The sequence below is a fragment of the Paramisgurnus dabryanus genome, chromosome 2 (assembly GCF_030506205.2).
Source record: "Paramisgurnus dabryanus chromosome 2, PD_genome_1.1, whole genome shotgun sequence".
Lineage (NCBI taxonomy): Eukaryota > Metazoa > Chordata > Actinopteri > Cypriniformes > Cobitidae > Paramisgurnus > Paramisgurnus dabryanus.
In genome coordinates, this window is record NC_133338.1 from 54,772,158 (window position 1) to 54,791,150 (window position 18,993).

At 37.7% G+C, this 18,993-nt stretch overlaps 1 protein-coding gene across 1 annotated transcript; it reads left to right on the forward strand.

The window, feature by feature from the left end:
* The first annotated feature begins 453 nt into the window (after positions 1 to 453).
* mettl4 (methyltransferase 4, N6-adenosine) lies at positions 454 to 5,087 on the forward strand. Its single transcript, XM_065261808.2, has 8 exons — positions 454 to 833; positions 953 to 1,018; positions 1,227 to 1,584; positions 1,724 to 1,793; positions 1,927 to 2,101; positions 2,190 to 2,290; positions 4,053 to 4,138; positions 4,500 to 5,087. The coding sequence occupies exons 1-8, from the start codon at positions 582 to 584 to the stop codon at positions 4,670 to 4,672; spliced, it is 1,281 nt and encodes a 426-aa protein (XP_065117880.1). The 5' UTR covers positions 454 to 581; the 3' UTR covers positions 4,673 to 5,087.
* The last annotated feature ends 13,906 nt before the right edge of the window (positions 5,088 to 18,993 follow it).

An 18,993-nucleotide genomic window follows, 5' to 3' on the forward strand; every position in this document is an offset into this window, starting at 1 on the left:
TAGAATGATATGGACATCGTTTGCTGAAAAAAAAAACATTTTAATTAAAGTAAGGTAATGTGAGAATAATTCTACATTATTCTACTGTTTTAAAAATGTATTATTGTATGTTTCAGATTATTACACATTGCTTTAAATGCTAGGATATGCACTCACGGGATGTTTCTCAAACGGAAGGCTGCATCCTCCGGAGGTCGCACATGCAGGCTGCATACGTCATCAAGCCTGGTTTATTTACGTTAACTGAGCTTAAGATTCGCAAGTCATAAGCAAATTACAACAATTAACAATTAACTAAGAATAATAGTGAATTTATAATAGTTAATATTCTGAAATGAGACCGTACATGACGTATGCAGCCTACAAATGCGACCTGGAGGATGCAGCATTCGGATTGAGAAACGGCCAAACTGATTCGTTTAACTGAACCGTTTGAGAGAGTCGAATCGAACAACCAAACAAACACTAGCTCCGTGACGTAGCTAAAAACATGGCGGCGTTCAGTGGTTTAGGTTAGGCTTGTCCAATAAATTAACAGAAATTTTGGCGAAATACATATATTTTTATATATAATATTTTAAATGTCTATCGTGGTATCTAACAGTCATGGCTGGCTGTTAGACTCCTGTTCATATATAGATGAGAGTGCACGGCGCTGTGTTTGTGCACGTGATGGACTTACAACGCCAAAATACTTCACGTGCAGATTCAAAAGGCAATATTTTAATTTATTAAAGCCTCACATTCAAGATAAACAAAATGTTTTGACAAGCACAGATACGCAAAGCGCCGAGAATGGCGAACATGTGAAGATTGATCTGAAAACACGAAAGGTAGACAACAGACACATCTAGCATATTTTATTATTGTCCTATATAACGTGAAGTTACTGTAATGATTTGTTTTCACAATCTGGATATTATTTTCCTTCACTGTTTCTTTTAATTTGCAGAAGCGCAAGAGAAAACAACGTGATCTCAATACTGGAGAGAAAGATGCACGTGAATATCATGAAAAGGTTACAGAAATGTAAATTGTAGCATAAGGATTTTGTACATACACATTGTTTTAAGCAGTTATGGGTATGGAAGTATAACATTTGAACATTGGATTTCTGCGATCAGTTTCCTATTAAAGTCTCTATTCCAAAGGATAAGTTAAAATCCAATAGGAATCCACTGGGATTTTTTAATTAGAGCTTCCCACACATATTAATATTTTCACAGATCCAGTTTGTGGTCCTGGAAGGCTCTCAGGCTCTGGCTAAAGCCGGTCGTCATTGTGGTTACTGGACAGAAGCTGTACCCTCCTTGACCTTTGAACCCATCTCAGTACAGGAGTGCCTACTGTCTGCATTATGTGACATGGCCAAACAGCTCCCATTAACAGATGAGTCTTTACTGGCACCAGTACAGACACTGAACCGAGATGATCTAGACGCCCCGCTTGACTTATTCAATTACATCACAGAGAACCCGTATGACATCACTTATGAGGTCACATTAATGAGCGAGAGATATCTGCTGCCCCCCCGCAGCCGCTTCCTGTTGTCTGACATCACACGCATACAACCACTAGTCAACAGTGAGTTCAGTCTATTTCATCAACGTTAATTATTTATTTTTCCTGTAGGCCAGCTAAATAGCCTTGTACATTTATAGTTCCCTTCACTTTTAACTTTTGTTGCATTGATCTGTCAGAGTTTAATACGATTTATCTACAGGTGGAGACAAATTTGACCTTATAGTCCTTGACCCACCATGGGAGAATAAATCGGTCAAAAGAAGCAACAGGTAACAAGTATTCAGTTGTTACATTACAAAGCGAACACACATACTGACAAAAATGTATTTGCTTTGGATAAAACCGCCTGCCAGATGCATAAATGTAAACATTATATAAGCTGAACACATCTGTATTTCACAGATACAGTTCACTTCCATCCTCTGAGATCAAACAACTACCTGTGCCAGCGTTGGCCTCCCCGGGTTGTGTGGTGGTTACATGGGTAACTAACCGGGCACAGCACCTGCGTTTCGTCAGAGAGGAGCTTTACCCTCACTGGGGTGTGGAAGTGTTGGCAGAATGGCTTTGGGTCAAGGTACAAACACACACAGATATTACTTATTAAAGCAACATTAACCTAAATCGCTCGAAATGAGGTGACAACTGATTGGCTGTATTCGTAGGTGACCCAAAGGGGTGAGTTTGTGTTTCCACTGGACTCGCAACACAAGAAGCCCTATGAAGTGCTGGTGCTCGGCAGGTGTCGCACTCAGCACACAGTCAGGTAATGCGTTTATGTCTTCATTTATCTGTCTGTCCCTCTATCTCTGTTTATTATGTGTTCCAGATTAAGGATTTACATATTCTAATCAGAATTGACTGATAGTCGAATAATCTATGTGTGTGCGCATGGGTTGTGAGGGGGGCAAACCAGGTAGTCGACAAATGGGTAACTTTTATTTTCTTTTACAAGCAGCACGCAGAAACAACTTTCTGATAAAGTGACCAAAGTGATTAACGTAGATGAAACTTACGATGCTTTTTATCTTTAAGTTAAAACAAAAGGCAATGTGTATAGACGGTTTCAGCAGTAACAACATAAACACGCGGCTTTCGTGGTCATCACGTAACTTCCGGTAAACTCTGCGAAGAATAAATAACAACAAAGTCCTTTTAAAGTAGTTTATTTATATAACAAGCAAACTAAACAACACGTAGATTACATTATGTTCCTATGTAACAAAGGAACCCAAAACATTTGTGCTTTTCGACGAGGTATTTGTTTAAGAGTTCAGTTTCAGCAACTAGTCAGACCATTAAACAAACAGAAACCGGATGTAAAGTTCGGACCAGACGTGCGCTCGATGAAACAGTCTATAAACATTTGTTAAATGATTCCTCATAAAATTTTAAAGCCACGATGTACAGATCATCACACAAATATATATAACAAAAAACTTTTTAGATATCTAAACCTAAAAAAATAACAAATGTGAGCCTGGGAAGCCCCGGCTACAATTCAGTTACAATCTTATTTAGTTTAAGATTTAGCTCATCCAAAAAAACCACAAATGACATTGTTATTGTAAATAATAAAAACTAAGCTTTATAAACAATTCCTAAAACATCAATTTATAACAAGAAAAACACTGAAATTAATGATTTTCTAGACACTTACGCTTTATTATTTTGCATAGAAATACGTGCTTGCTTACTTTGAATGTAATCATCTCTTTATTCACTTTAGCTACCGAAACACCTGATGATTTTTATATTATTTGTTTTAGGAATCATTTTTCTATAATTTGAAATCAAACACTCGCCGTAATATTAAATCACAAGAGAGACAATCGTGTCAGGCATAAATGTAGGTCCAGAGCAGATATTTTTCATTTTATTTTCGGTCAGGAAGCTTACCTGTTTTGTATCTCAACTTTTGATACGATAACCATCCTTTTTTTAAATACAGTTTAATACTTATACTTCTTTGATGAACTCCTAAATATGAAACGCAGAGCACCTTGCGTGTTCGGCTAAGTTGCATGTGTCAGCTTGCAACAGAACAACATTCATACAACGAAAACCAATCCAAAATTTACAGATCAGAATTTACCTTTATACAATTTTTAAAAAAGTCAGAATCAAGTAACAAAATGCCTAAAGTGCAGGGGAACCAAACACAAGCCATAAATAGTTTAACAGATATCCCTGAGTGATCTATAAATAAAATAAAAATAAAGAAATTACAAAAATAACGAAAGTATAGCCAGAATTGAAACTTTGTCTTTAACTGCAGAAACAAAGAGACAACTGCTTCACAATGGTTTATTAACCTGTAAACCTCTTCCCATGGACGTGTAGCCCCGTCACAGGGGTTGAGGAATTTATTCACACAGATTAAAAATATCTATTGAATGCATTATCATAATAGGCTGTATATTAATATATTGGGAAAAAGCTGTTATATGGATGTGCACCCATGGTAGTCGAATCAGACTTCTACTATCGAATCGTGTTAATCGTGTTTGACTGACTGTGTGTTTTAGATCCCCGGCACAGGATGAGCTACCACATCAAAGACTTCTGCTAAGCGTCCCCTCCATCCTTCACTCCCATAAGCCTTCACTGTCAGGTATATACACACCTAAAGTCCAAAATTAACAACCACCAAGTAAAAATGAGTTGCCAAATGACACAGGTACTATTTATTACATATGCAATATGACATATGAAGTCAGAATGAAGTATGAACAGACCCTGTTAACTTCGTGAACAGTTCTTCATTTATTGCCAAAATAAGTATTTGAAGTCTTATAAAAGCATTTTGGCTGACATCATCAAGCTCTCCTATTTTTATCTTCTCGCCCTCAGCCATATGTTTCATATAGATCATGTATCACCGTCCAGTGAACTCCACACAAATAAAATCAATCCTCTGTTGTTATGAACGTATACGTGTGTTTTTGAGCGGATTCTCTGTTTTGTTGTTTCAGCTGTGCTAAAGCCGTACATACGCTCTGATCCTAAGTGTTTAGAGTTGTTTGCTCGAAGCCTCCAATCTGATTGGACCAGCTGGGGAAATGAGGTCATCAAGTTTCAGCACAGCAGTTATTTTACCAGAGAGAAAGTTGAGGATTCGTCCAGCGTGTCTGAGACCACAGACTGAAATAAGAATTAAATTATAAGAGAGGAAGATACATGTGTCTTGCAAAGTCAATTATTATTGGCACACACCTTTGCATTTAATCTGACATCATGCACCATTAGCATCAGAATTTGATCTTCCACGATAACGTTTTTATTAAAATTTGATATCATCTTTGTGTAAATGTAATTTGCACATTTAATAGTAGACATTATGGTCTGTTTTAGGCCATTTTTTAACATAAGCAGTGAGACTGAATATGTGTGCATCACTGCATCATTGTACATACTGTATTTGTATTATTTTGTAAACAGTAAATAAAATAGTTTTATACAAATGACCTGTCTGTAAGCTTTTGTTTGTTTAATTCAAGTTTCAGACTGTGTTGTAATTTATGGTTAATGTGTCTGCAATTCAAAACCCATCAGTTTTTCTCCTCTTACTATTTGTCTCCTTCCAGCTATTTGGGGTTAGGAAAAACCAATAAATATAATAACCAAATATTTTTCTTTGAGCATGAAGCAGTGTATTTGTCCACGTTTGTGTACAACAGGTTCCAGTTACATAGCATTAAGTATTATGGTGCAAAAAACAAAAAAATGTGATGTCCACGTATGTGAACACACCAGGTCTTAGGAGGTTAATGTTGGTTTGCAAAAGTGATGATGTGACCTGTTGACTGCTGTTAAATGATGGTTTCTGCTTCCATCTGCTGGTTTTATGGTGCAAGTATGTTATAATATCTGACTGGTCTCCATTTCTCTGGTTCATTGTTTTTATATCTAAAGTAAAAGAAAAGATAACTACATTCTGACCTAAAAGATATTTGCTTGACCTTTATTTAATTTTATCTTAAAAATGTATACTGTTCAATGACTGGGCATTCAGGTGTTATAAGAGCTGATGCAACAGGTAATAAATTATTATAAAGATATTTCTATCCATCTTGAACATTTGTAGAGAGAGAAATGTTAAGCTTGCAGCTAATACACAACACAGGCGTCAGTAAAGTTAATGCATAAAGTCAATAATACAAGTTTAAATATCAAATTTTATAGAAAAAGTTTTTGTGAAAGAGCACAAACTGTCTCATACTGCAAAAAAATGCATGTTTTAAATAAATGCTAAATACATTTTCTAGAAAGTAAAGCTTTTTAAATATATGTTTGAATTTTAAAATATATTTAGTTTTAACCTTATATTTAAGCATATATTAACATTCAAAATGTATTTCATGGGCAACAAATACATTTCTAATTTTACAACCCATACGGCAAAAATTATATTTTTCCAGGCCCAGATATTAAAGTTTGTACATTATGTATAAAGTATAAGTATGAAATTATATTTTTGCAGTAGAAGATATATTTTATTTTAATGAACGTCAAACATGTTATGTTTACAGGTTTGTAACTTACAAAGTTTTTCTTCCAATGTGAATATAAATGCTTTATAATATATTAATTTAAAAATATATTTAAAAAATATATTTTTAATATATACAAAAAATAGAGTTTTGTCAACTTAATTCAGTAGACATATTTTTGTATATTTTGAATTATATTTAAAATATATTTTTTGCTGTATAGGATATAATACACACCTGTCATGGAAGCTATGAAAGATTAGCAATGCCGGAAGATAAATGTCTACAACAAGCCATTAACTTTCAAAGGTGAAATACTGTAATAACAAATGTTCAACAACCTTGCCATACTGTGGGTGGAAATACAGTATATTGATCTTTTTGAAAGCATGTTGGAATGTCACCCTATTGGTGGTAACAGGGACCTCCACATCTTTGTGTGTTTCTATGGAAACAGAGGTTTGTCTTTCATGTTAACCTTGGAACTCCCAGTGTGTTCACATTCTTATTGATACTCTACAGAAAAAAAGCCAAAAGTCACCTGTACACTAGTTGACTCAAGTTTACAATGGATATCTGAAATGCGACAAATCATAGAACAAAATGGACTTCTACTCTCCACACATTTTTCAAGGAAACTAGAATCGATGGCCTTCCTTTCAGGAAAAGGACTGAATGTCACGTCTCATACGACAAAAAATATATTTTTACTATAACTTACTGTAGATTTAAATGTATGTTATTTACTGGCAGCAGTGTGTTCAATGTTAAATGAACATTAAAGAGCACCTGTTTCATTGCTAAAACAATGTTATTTTGTGTATTTGGTATAATACAATGTGTTTGCGCGGTTTATGGTTAAAGAACCACATTATTTTCCACATACCTTACATTTTTGTAGCTCCAGATATCCCTGCCATCCTCAAGCACATTGATTTTGTACAAACTCATCGATCTGAAAAGCTCTGTGTCCCTGATTGGCCAGCTAATCTGTATAATTTGGCCTGACATCAGCAGGAAATGTGACGCTCCTTACCATGTTTGAAAGCTTCGCTCACAATGCAATGCTGACAGGAGTTAATTTAATAGGCTGTGAGTCAGAAGCGGGAGAAATTATGATAATGTCGGTCTTTACTACATCACCAATCTCAGGAAGTTAACTGTTGCCTACAATCTGTGTGTTTGTTGTAGTTCAAGAAAAGAGATTTACAGTGGAGACGATAACTCGCGTCATCGTTTTCTTTGGGATTTGTATCTTTTGCATATGTTAACATCACTTATGAACAAATTTTACCTCTTCGCAAAAGGGAAAATAAACCAACAATCAAGAATGCATAATTATATGGTGTCATGGCTTTGCAATCCCAAAAAAAAATTATTTAGTGGATGTTTTCATCCTGAACAACAAGAAAGGGTAATGAATTTGCAAACAATTTTTGAAAATTTTCAAAGCATTTTACCCAAATATGTGTCAATAAAAGATTTGTCACCAAAAATCATTCCATTTGCTAAAACACAGAGAACGTTGTGGCCAAATTAAGACCCAAAAACCCCAACATGGCTGCTTACAGCCTGAACAACCCATAAGGGTTAAATTATTTCATGCATTAAATTTTAATTTAGAGCTTAAACATCTCACATTTAGTTTAATTGAAAACGTCTTGTATGTTGCTCAGGGTTTCGTGTTAGTTGTAAAGTGGTATAGAAGTTAAACATTATTTTGAGAACTGCATGCATATGAAAAGGAAGATTTTGAAAGGTAACATGTGTATGTTGCATGTTTATTTGACATTTAATTCTTTAGGCACTTATGCTATGTCACGCACATACACACTTAGGACAAATCCCTACCTAACAAATGCATAAATGTGGACATGCATATAAATAAACCTTGCTGTTGCTGATGTTTATCGATCGTTGTATTATATTACTCACAAAGGTGGAAATATTGCAGGAAAGCAGCTCTGTATTATGAAAGTCATGTCACACATTTACCGTTCATTTGAAGGCAGGAAACGTTTGTGCTTAATGTTTGTGTTTCTGTGACGTCTGACATTCTGTCAATTAATCTGGAGAAGAACAACAATAAATGTCAAATGAACGGACGGCCAGAAGATCCTGATAAATGCTTGACTGACAGCAGCCTCACACGTTCCCCTCAAACTCAATTCTTTCATCCCTTAATCATAATAAACACACAGTATTTCCACTTCTAGGTTTAAAATAAAAAAATTCCAAAATAAATACTTAGTGAGAGTTGTAACTCATGTTTTCAATAAAATAAATGTTTTACATCAAGGGTCTTCAACAGGGGGTCCAGGGACCCTTGGGGGTCCGTGGTGGTATTACAAGGGGTCCTCGAAATTCAGTTTGAATGCAAAATAATAGCTTTGGTCAAATTAAAGTAAGTATCAAACAAAAATTGATTAATATGCTGATAACAAAACAAAACTTTAAACGAAAAGCATAACGTACCCACAATATAATGAAATTAAAATGTAATGTAGTATGCCCAAAATGATTATTTTAGTCTCTTTGTAACGTCACCATAATAACAAAGTATGTATTATAAGTACATTTTTTGTATGTTCTGGGGGTCCCTGCTCCTCTTCTCTATCCATTAAGGGGTCCCTGTCCTGAAAAGGTTGAAGACCTCTGTTTTACATAATTTACTCTAGTGTTTTACCCACAGACACCATAAAATTTTGACACGGTTGTTTCTGAATGTCACGTTTCTGAACGGTCACATTTTTGTTTCTAACAACTGCTTTGTTTCTCTACTTTTTCTTTCTTCATGAAAGTTTTTTGGCTGTTATTTTTCAGTCATGTGGGCTCCTGAGAGTCGACCTTCAGTCTCGCTCTTTTCTAAAGCTCATTCTGTCTCTTTCGCCTCTTTTCTCTCTGGAGATGCAGTCAATCGCTTCAAATGTTTTAATCATGATGACAAAGAACCACAGGATGTGATTCAGCCAAAGGGCAACATAACAACACGCACACACACATACAGTATGATAATATAAGAGGCATTCACTGTCCCCACTGTACTGTAAACATATGAATGTCAATCAGTAGATCATACGCCATGCCAAACACTTTAACTTGATGTATACTGTAAGCCCAGACCAGTTGATTCAACTTAAAAAACCAGGGTAACTTGCTGCCCTAAAAATTAGCAAACAAGTAATGTTAAGTTTGCTGAACAGGCAGTTTAAATGTTTCATTTACTGAAAGTAAAATGTCTCGTTCCACCAATATATTCTTGTTAGATTGACAAAACATTTCCTGTTCTACAAATGGTCAGTTAACAATATGAATTTTTTAAACACGTCTTATTTTTATATAGTTTTATAAAACCTGTAATTTTTAAGAGAACTGGTAACATCAAGTAAAGCAAAAATTTCAACTTCACAGAGACCTCAACACACAAGTCTCAGAAATGGTAACAGTAATCAAATCTTATGAAGTGAACAGATGAGCTCTTAACTTCATCACAAAACTAATAAGCAACAATTTAATCAAAGAACAACTGCAGTAGTAGAAATAAAGACAACAACAAAACAACACTCATATAACAGAAGCAGTTCATTTATGCATACTGCAATGCATGATGCAGTATTTTGCAAGTCAATTCAACCTACTATTTTAAGTTTTGGCATAAAAATTGTTTAACTTAATTTTTTAAGTTAAAGTAACATAAAAATATATGCTGATTTGACAAAGACTGTTTGCATCTAAAGTTAATGTTAAAATATCTGCGATGATAATTTTAGTAGATTTTCATGAAGTCAGAGTTCTTCCATGTACACAGATGTGTTCGTGTTATTCTCGTCCACCATCTGTTCTCTCACAGTCGTGTATAGCGTCAGGACAGGGCAAACAATAAATCAAATATGATGCAATAAATATCCGAGGGCCGTAAAACTTTACTCATTTAAATCAGACTTTCTTATTTCCTCTGTCTATTTATCCATGTATGTAAATATTAGGAAATGCATGGAAACGCATTGTTTTTATATTTTAACATCACCTTTGGCTCTTGTAAAAAATACAAAACATGTACACACAAAAACACACACACATGCAAACTCATACGCACATGCAAGAACATGCAAGCACATTTTACTGCATGCCAAAAAAGATGCACTATTTAATTCTGCTTGATGTTTAATGTGTGTATATATTCATTGCACACAGAGCCGTCTGTGGAGATCAGAGATCCAGAGCATCAGCCTTAATCTCATTCTCAAAACACAAACGTGATGTGAAGAGTAACATCAGGAGGAGAGATAGATGAAAAGAAAAACTTACAAGCCAGGGATGATGGACAACCTACAACAGCAGATATTTACTGATATTTAAAGACTTTTAACACAGACCTGTGAAGAGAGGATCAGCCAAGACTCTACAAACATGTTAAAAGAAAACATCAATGAAACTACATCACAATACAAGTAGAATACAAACACAGACAGACTTTAAGGATTACTACACTTTCATAAAAAATGTAATAATTTAGTCATCCCGATGTCATCCAAGACCATTCTTTGTTCAGTCGAGAATAAACTGTTTTGAGGAAAACATAACAGGATTTCTCTCCATATAGTGAATTTTAGTGGACCTCAACAGTTTCAGTGCAGCTTCAAAGGACTCTAAATGATCCCAACCTGTGACCTTTCAGCAGGATTACGTAATACCTAAGGTCGCACTGACGCCTCACACGGCTAGTGCAGGACGAGAAGTTTTGGAGAAAATGAGGATTGTTTTTCTAGATAAGACCCTTATGTCTTGGTTGGGATCGTTTAGCGTCCATTGAAGCTGCGTTAAACTGTTTGGGTCCAATTAAATCCACTATATGGAGAAAAATCTTAATTTCTTCTTAATTGAACAAAGAAGACATCAACATCTTGGATGACATGGGGGTGAGTAAATTATCAGGATTTATTTTTCATGAATGTGGAGTAAGGGGCGGTTCACATTTCACATCTAAATCCGCGTGGAAAACGCGACCGTCTCTTGGTTCTAATCACATTACCTGCGGTGCGCTTGCGGCATTCTAGAAAGTTGAAATGTTTTTAACTCGATGCGTTGTGGACACGCCTGGAAAAACAATCCTACTGCGCACCTATTGAAATAACAAACTTGAGCATGCAAAAGACGCAAAATGTGAATCGCCCCTAAATACACACACACAAAAAATGCTGGGTTATTTTCAACACCAGAACCTGACAGACTACATGTGCAGATCTTCATCAAAAATCTCAGCAGAATTTAAAAGCCTGTGATGATTCATTTTAATTTCCACTAAAAATAAAAGAGTAACACCAGTTTTACTTGACATAATCGATTGAATCTATTCCACAGATGAAGCATTATGAAAATAAAAGTGTTATATTCTCTTCATGTCTCTCTGAAGATGTTGGTGTGAATGACGAGGATTATAAAGGTCTGACCCTGTGTGACTGTGCATAAGTCTTCATTTGTGAGGTTTACAACCATACAACCACAAGTACCCTAAAAACAAGATAAGATCTGAAAACATTGCACCACTCAAATGTGTTTCTGCAACCACAGACACTTGACCTGTGGATACCTTAAATAATGAAACTCCTTCATCTGTGAAATAATAACGCTTTGAAGATGGCCTTGCTTAACCTTAAAGTGGATTTTGAATGTTTCACATAGTTGTATATAAGCACTTTCAGGTGCATCTCAATAAATGAAAATGTCGTGGAAAAGTTCATTTATTTCAGTAATTCTACTAAAATTGTGGCTTTAAAAATACAATGCACACATACTGAAAAGCTTTAAGGCTTTTTTCTTTTAATTGTGATGATTTTGATTGTGGTTCACATTTAAGAAAAATCCATCAATCTCAACCAATTAGAATATAGTGATAGGCCATCATCTGCAAAGGTTTGAAAAATGAGCTTCTCCACCCTTCCTCCAGACTCCTTGGTTTCCATATGAAATACAAAACTTGCTCTTATCTGAAAAGAGGACTTTCGACCACTGGGCGACAGTCCAGTTCTTCTTCTCATTAGCCCAGGTAAGACGCCTCTGATGTTGTCTGTGGTTCAGGAGTGGCTTAACAAGAGGAATAAGACGACTGAAGCCAAATCTCTTGACACGTCTGTGTGTGGTGGCTACTCCTTGTGAAGTTCACCCCAAAATTCTTGAATCAATAGCTTGACAAGCGACTGTTGGTTGGTTCTTGTCACATGACCTGCGGTGTGCTAGCAGCATTCTGAAAAGTTGAGATGTTTGTAACTCGATGCGGTGCAGACACGCCTAGAAAAATTAGCGTCGCTTCCATTATGCTCCGTTCACATCAGCCGCGGTAGAGGCGTCAAGTGCGAGTGATTTCAATGTTAAGTCAATGTGAAAACGCGGTGAAGCGTTTCTGTAGGTCTCTCTAGTTCACGCGAATTGAGCGTTGCCGCTGGAAATGCGCAAGTTGAAAAATTTTAACTTTGGCAGAAAAACGCACCGTGTTAACCAATCAGGCGCTTGCTCTAGTAGTGACTTGATTACAGGAAGCAAGCGGAGTCGCAGAAGCCCCTCCCATGACGCAAATTCCCGCATAAATGTCTCGATAAGTAGAATCTACACGAATGAAGCAAGTAAACTCAAAGGGCCCTATCTTGCACCCAGCGCAATTGACTTTGTCAGTGACGCTTGTATCATTCATATTTTGCACCGGCGCACAGTGGGTTTTTCCCTCCACAGACGCACGTCGGCAAACTAGGGAATGAACTTGCGCTCCCTGGGCGGTTCAGTGCAAAAAAGGAGGCGTGTTGCGGTGCAAACCATTCCTGATGCTATTTTGCAGTTTCAAAAAACAATTGCGTCGCTGACCCAAAAAAAGTAGTCTAAAGTCAGTGGCGCGTTGTGCGTGGTTCAGTATGCTATTTTAAGGGCGCATGCTTGACCATAATGTATAGCGTGCACAACGCGCACACACTTTGCTTATCTAATCTACACAGATGCAACAGTTATTTTTGCAAATCATAAATTGTTATAATAAAAAATATTAACACATGAGATAAAGGAAATCATTGTGGTGAGCATTTTTATTTATTGTGTGGCTGCGTTAAAAACTTCTCATGCAAATAACGATTAAAATATTTTCATAAGAAACCTTAATGTATATGAACTGGATTTGTAAGAGTACTTTGGGGTTGGACCTTGCTTGCGTTTCTTTCCGATTTCAAAGCCCCCAAACCCTTTCAGCGGTGAGGGTGGACGCAGCGATGTCCTCTGCTGGCGTCAGGTCCTGTGTAGAGGCAGATCCACATCCCCTTACACGGCTCGATTTATGCTGGCAAGCTTGGGATTCCCCGTCTCCTGACATCATTGTAGCGCTTGGCGCAACGGTGGGGATGCCAGCTGATGAGACTGTGGCTATTTCCTCTCACGTCTGTTTGATCGATGCTGATTTGGGCGGGTTTCTCCCATCCCCATACAAAACAACTTCTCTGTCTTTGACTGCTCTTACAAGAACGTCGGTCTCCTCAGCTGTGAACCGCTCCTGGCGTGTGCCTGGTAAATCTGTCATAATAATATCAACCCGCCATGGAACTTGCGCCCTTGCATTTAAAGGGAATGTTGGAAAGCGTTCTGATTGGTTTATTTGACGTTACGCCCAAACCATATGAATAATGAACCTACTTCAGACCAACCCCTTATTGATTTGCGCCTGGCGCAAGAGTTATTTCTCCCGCCGGGAAAATAGCAACAGCGCCCAAGATCCGCCCACAAACTCACTTGCGCATTGCGCTTCGCACTTGCGTTTCAGATCGTTAAAATAGGGCCCAAAATGTTCAAGTGGTTTACTAGATGCGGTAGACGCAAATTTGATGCCTCAAACGCGTACCACATGCCTACATTTGAAATAACGAACTTGAGCACGCAAGAGAAGCGAAATGTGAATCGCCCCTAATGCTACGTACACACCAAACGCGGGGCATCACGTTACTCGCTCTAGATTACTTGCAGGATTTAACTTTGTGTCATGCAAATTTTTTGCTCGGGTTAAATACTTTCAACTTGAAAAAAGTACTTTAGCCTGTGTGCATTGAATTTATTTAATACATTCGTTTTTTTACTACATTATTGAGATGTAAGTATTAAAGACTAACCTTCAAGTGCATGAAAAAGAAAAGCACCAGCAGCTTTAGATCGTCATTGTGTATTTTACAGAAAGATACAATGGTCATGATTTATGAAAATTATATTTCATTTTTAACCTTGCTAACAGTTTTGTGCATTGAATAAATGTAATGTTCATTTTACAATCAGAACAACCGAATTCATCTGCAGTTCATCATAGATGTCAAATCTCAAAGATTTTTCAATTGTTCTTCATGACTCTAAGGTGTTAACTTCACATAAGCATCTGTCTGACCTTGAATTCAAGTAAAAGAACTTGCCTAAGTAAATTAGCCGTGACCATGTGGGTTATAAAATTGCTCAGACTGATAGTATAGATGATGAGAATGAACACATGGTTTGACCTACACACATCAGACCTGAGCTATGACTGTACACACATCATGTCAAAATGAGTTTCAGAGCTGATCCATCAAAACCTGCTGGACACAACTCTCTTTCGCTCTCTCTGATATTTAACCTTTACAGAGTCAGGGACCTCCCTCCAATGACTCGCTGACAACTTCAAACCAGTGTTGGGTCATGTGTAATTGTCACAGGTAGGGGTGGACCCAGATGTAAATAAGGTCACGCCCCTTTCTCCACCTCGAGGAGATTCCCAAAGCCACCCCAATGACCAGACACACAAGGTAAGCATAATTTAAAATGTACTTTATTTAATTTACTTAAAATAATAAATAGGGAAGGGAAAAAGGGGAACTTAAAATAACGGCCACTTTAGGCTCTCCTCCTTCACCACCAACTGGATCTTCACACAGTCCATTCTCTTAGCGTTCATTACTGCTCTCCTTTTCTCCACAGGCAGCCGCTGGACACAAAGACACTGTTAGTTCGGACTTGGGGTGTTTCTCACCTTTCTGCTGTTTACAGCTCTTGGTAGGTATAACTTTCCACAGTTCGTTCTCCTGACGTTCACTCTCGTTCTCTCTTTCTCTACAGGCGGCAGCTTGGACACAAAAGCACTGTTAACTTGGACTTTGGATGCTTCTCACCTGTTCGGCTGTTTACAGCTCTTGATAGGTATAGCTCTCCACAGTTTGTTCTCCTAATGTTCACTCTCGTTCTCCTGTTTCTCCACAGGTGGCGGCTTGGACACACAAGCACCGTTATCTTGGACTTTAGATGCTTCTCACCTGCTCTGCTGTTTACAGCTCTTGGTAGGTTCAGCTTTCCACAGTTTGTCCGCCTAATGTTCACTCCACAGGTCAAGCAGAGGGGCGAAGATGACACACCGTCTCACCGGGTCGAGCGCTGCCCTATCCTCACTACCCGTAGGGCGATCAAATGCTGGACAGGGGCGCCCCTTTGTAGAGACCACGGGGCGGCGGAACTCTTTCGCCTCTGACTCTGCGACAAGGGCATACACAGGTAAGTTTTCAATGCAAATAATCCAATTTCATACTCACACTCGCTGACAGCTTCTAATCTGCGTCACTTCACACTCCAAACAGCACACTGCGTATAATAGCTGGTTATTCCTAGGGTCATTAGCCTCTTCGTCCCTTGCTCAGTGAAAATGGGTGACCACGCTGTTTCAGGGGTAGGGCCGCCCTCCTTCTCCTGGAGGTATCCAACAATTTCACAGGTTAGTTTTACACGTTGCTCAACACAAGAGTTGATACTCACAGCGGTCTGCCTTCGTTTACGTTGCAAAACAAAGTCTGTTTCCTTCCTGCTTTACTCCTTTAAACGTGCCACTTAGACCAATGTTTCTTCTACCCGTAGGGTTTTCCTTTAACTCCAGCGTTTTCACCGCAGACTGCAAACGAGAGAGAGAGAAAATGTAGACAGCCACCAATGTCTATTTACGAGCACAGCTCCGCACCTCAGCACACACTAAACTCGTCCACACACTGCTCTCTTCGGGGTGCTCCTTTACTCCATCCACGTATCGCCTTTCTTTCGCCCCAGGCAGCTCCTGTCTTCTCTCCGCGCGCTCCAAGCGCAGCCCGGATCAACAGAGCCTGCGGGCTCTTCAAAAGGTGCGTATCTACTTTCTGCCCTAGGCAGAGGAGCTTTCCCCGCGTCGATCCCCTCTCGTGCCCGAACTCCCCTCTTTGTGTTTCAGCAGAGCTATTTATTTCATACGGCCTCCAATCATACTTCGCTGGCTTAATTCCTCTCACCTGCGGCTCGTCAAGCCCTGATTCCGTTGTCCTGGAAACCAGGAAGTGAGAAGGTCCGTCCTCGTATGTGGCCCGGTGGGGAAACCTTCCGGGCGGAACCAAAACTTCCCTAACTTTGGTTTCGCCCTTAAAAAGACCGTCACCTTGTGACATAATTAAATACAGTAATATGTTATAATAATAATAAATTGTAAATCATTTATAAGTTATGAACTAATCATTTACAAAACAAGACTGCATCCTACATATTGTGCCTTTAAAATATTAAAGATGTCGTACAATGGAAAGCTGTATTTATCTACGCGTAAATGAATAACTGTACGTTCACATGCCAAAAAAACCCCGCTCTGGCTGCCATGCCAATGACGCTATAGATAAAGATTAGTGGCACATATTCTTTGGCACCTTTAACACTCAAAAAGAGAGAGAGATGGATTTGTATTTTAGGGAACACTTGGACAGTCCATTTGAAGTTTTATTTGTAATTCATTCCACAATGACAGATGTGTTTTTCTCTGTTAAGATTTACAGCAGTGAGATTCTTAAGCGGCACAATATACTCACTGACTGTTTATGTGTCAAATAAAGTTTATTAGAAATCTGTGAGGCTGAAGGGTTAATAACCGACTGAGTCACTGATTGGATTTTGACGGACAGCCCTTAGTTCAACTTCACCCGTGGGATGTTGAGTCACTATATGAAGGAAGATCAATAAGAAGTAAACTCTTTAAAAGACCATAGATGTAGACGGACTGGGTGTTTAAACGTGTCATTCTCAGGCCAAGTGTGCAGTTTAAGCAGAAATTGAAATCTTTGAATGATACAGTATGTGTTAAATAAGCTCTAATGCATGTGTATTTCTACCAACGGTGATGACAGGGTTCTGTGTAAAAGGGCGAATATCCCAAATGTCTCTCAGTAAGACATGCTTGTCAGTCCTGATGACCTTTGAACCCATCGAGTTGTTTCATCTGACAGAATAAAAGTCATCTGGGCTCTGAACTCTGTCTGACGTGTCCCTGTGGCACAGCGCTCGAGGTCAAACACACATCTCTTCATTGAATATCTCAGTCACTTTCTAGTAAGACACTTACAATACAATACACACAAAAGAGAAAAAATACCTCACAGTAAAGAAGAGATGAGCTTGTCTTCGTGGTCACCTGATGCTCGCAGGGATTCAAAATGTCTGATGCCATTCATCCGAGCTTCACCGGACCCCATATTATTTAACAATAAAGAATTAAATAAACATTTACACACATATGAATGTTTTTCAATTATATACTCATTATGTTCATTTTCTCTGCCAGTATTCATATAAATGATTCATTTGATTCATTCATTGTGGTCTCGGGTGCTTTACTGGATCTTTAATGGATTGACAGCTCTATCTGATGTGCACTTGATTCTTTATTATTGAATCTGGATGGGTTTAACTCAACAGGAACTTTAGCTCTGGTTTGATGATAATATGGATTCGTTCTCGTTGTATAATGTCGTCTGTCACGTGTTATATGAATCTCTGTTCAGACCTGATGGACTCTGACTGTCTGAAACACAGAGGGATCATTTCAATTAGATTTAATTGAGACATAATTAAGATCTGATGAATGATACACGTAATGAATTGTGACGGTTGTGAAGAGCACATTTGCAATAATTTAATTTGTGATAAGTGAAGGGTTTAATTTTTACATAGTGCATAATTGGTCGGTTGTCTCACACTGAGCTCAGGTCAGCAAGGCCACAATTTAATCCTGTAGATACAAACAGAGTTTTAGACAGAGTTTACAATACAAACTTTTAGGTGAACGCTTCAAAACGGTTTCATTTATTGTGATTTTTCTAAGGTGGGAAATGAGGGCATTGTAGGATACAATACAAAGCATCAAATAAATAAAAAAATCTGTTCAAATATAATCTCTTGACATATAAACAATGATCAGGTCTTGGTGCTGTGTAGTGATAAAGAGGCTCAGTCAAGAGATAAACCACAGCTACTGACCAATCAGCATCAAGCACTGGAACCTCAAGCATCTGTTTATAATAAATTATATGTTGGTTGATTTGAAGCATGAAAGTTTGATTTCAATCATTGATTTCAATCTTTGACATGATATAGCTAGAATATATTATTTGTAATTATATATATTATTAAGTAGGCTAATAAATAGTACTTGTGTCAATATAGGTATTACAGTAAATTACAGTATAGTAAAGATACAGTAGAACTAGACAAATAAAAATAGATTTAGTAAAAATACAGTAAAGTACTGCTTTGTAGGTATATAGTAATAATTTGTGTCCTAAAAAGCTGTAGTACAGTACAGTAATGTTAAACCAAAATACAGTAAATTACTGGCAACTGCACTTCCAGTACCGTACTGTAAAAATACAGGGAAATCATTAACAGTGTACACAAATCAATGCCCTTGGTTTGGGTTTACAAAATGTGGGTTTTTACAGGCATAGTCGCAAGATCTGAAAACAAAACCGGTGTTTTTGTAGTTTACAGTATGTAGATAAACATGTGTCAGCACTGCCTATCTACCTATGCTGGGTTGCTTCACCCCAAAATGCTGGGTTGGTCTAACCCAGGGGTTTTCAACATTTTGTGAGCAACAATCTGGAGGGCTTTTTTCCATATAGTCTACTCAAAATTGTTTGTTTTACTTGTT

What these genes read in the sequence shown, in the direction of transcription:
- mettl4 (XM_065261808.2), top strand. Translation starts at nt 582, where the DNA reads ATGTCTATCGTGGTATCTAACAGTCATGGCTGGCTGTTAGACTCCTGT. An exon ending in CATACAACCACTAGTCAACA is followed by an intron (nt 1,585 to 1,723) that starts GTGAGTTCAGTC and finishes ATTTATCTACAG; the next exon opens with GTGGAGACAAATTTGACCTT. An exon ending in TCGGTCAAAAGAAGCAACAG is followed by an intron (nt 1,794 to 1,926) that starts GTAACAAGTATT and finishes TGTATTTCACAG; the next exon opens with ATACAGTTCACTTCCATCCT.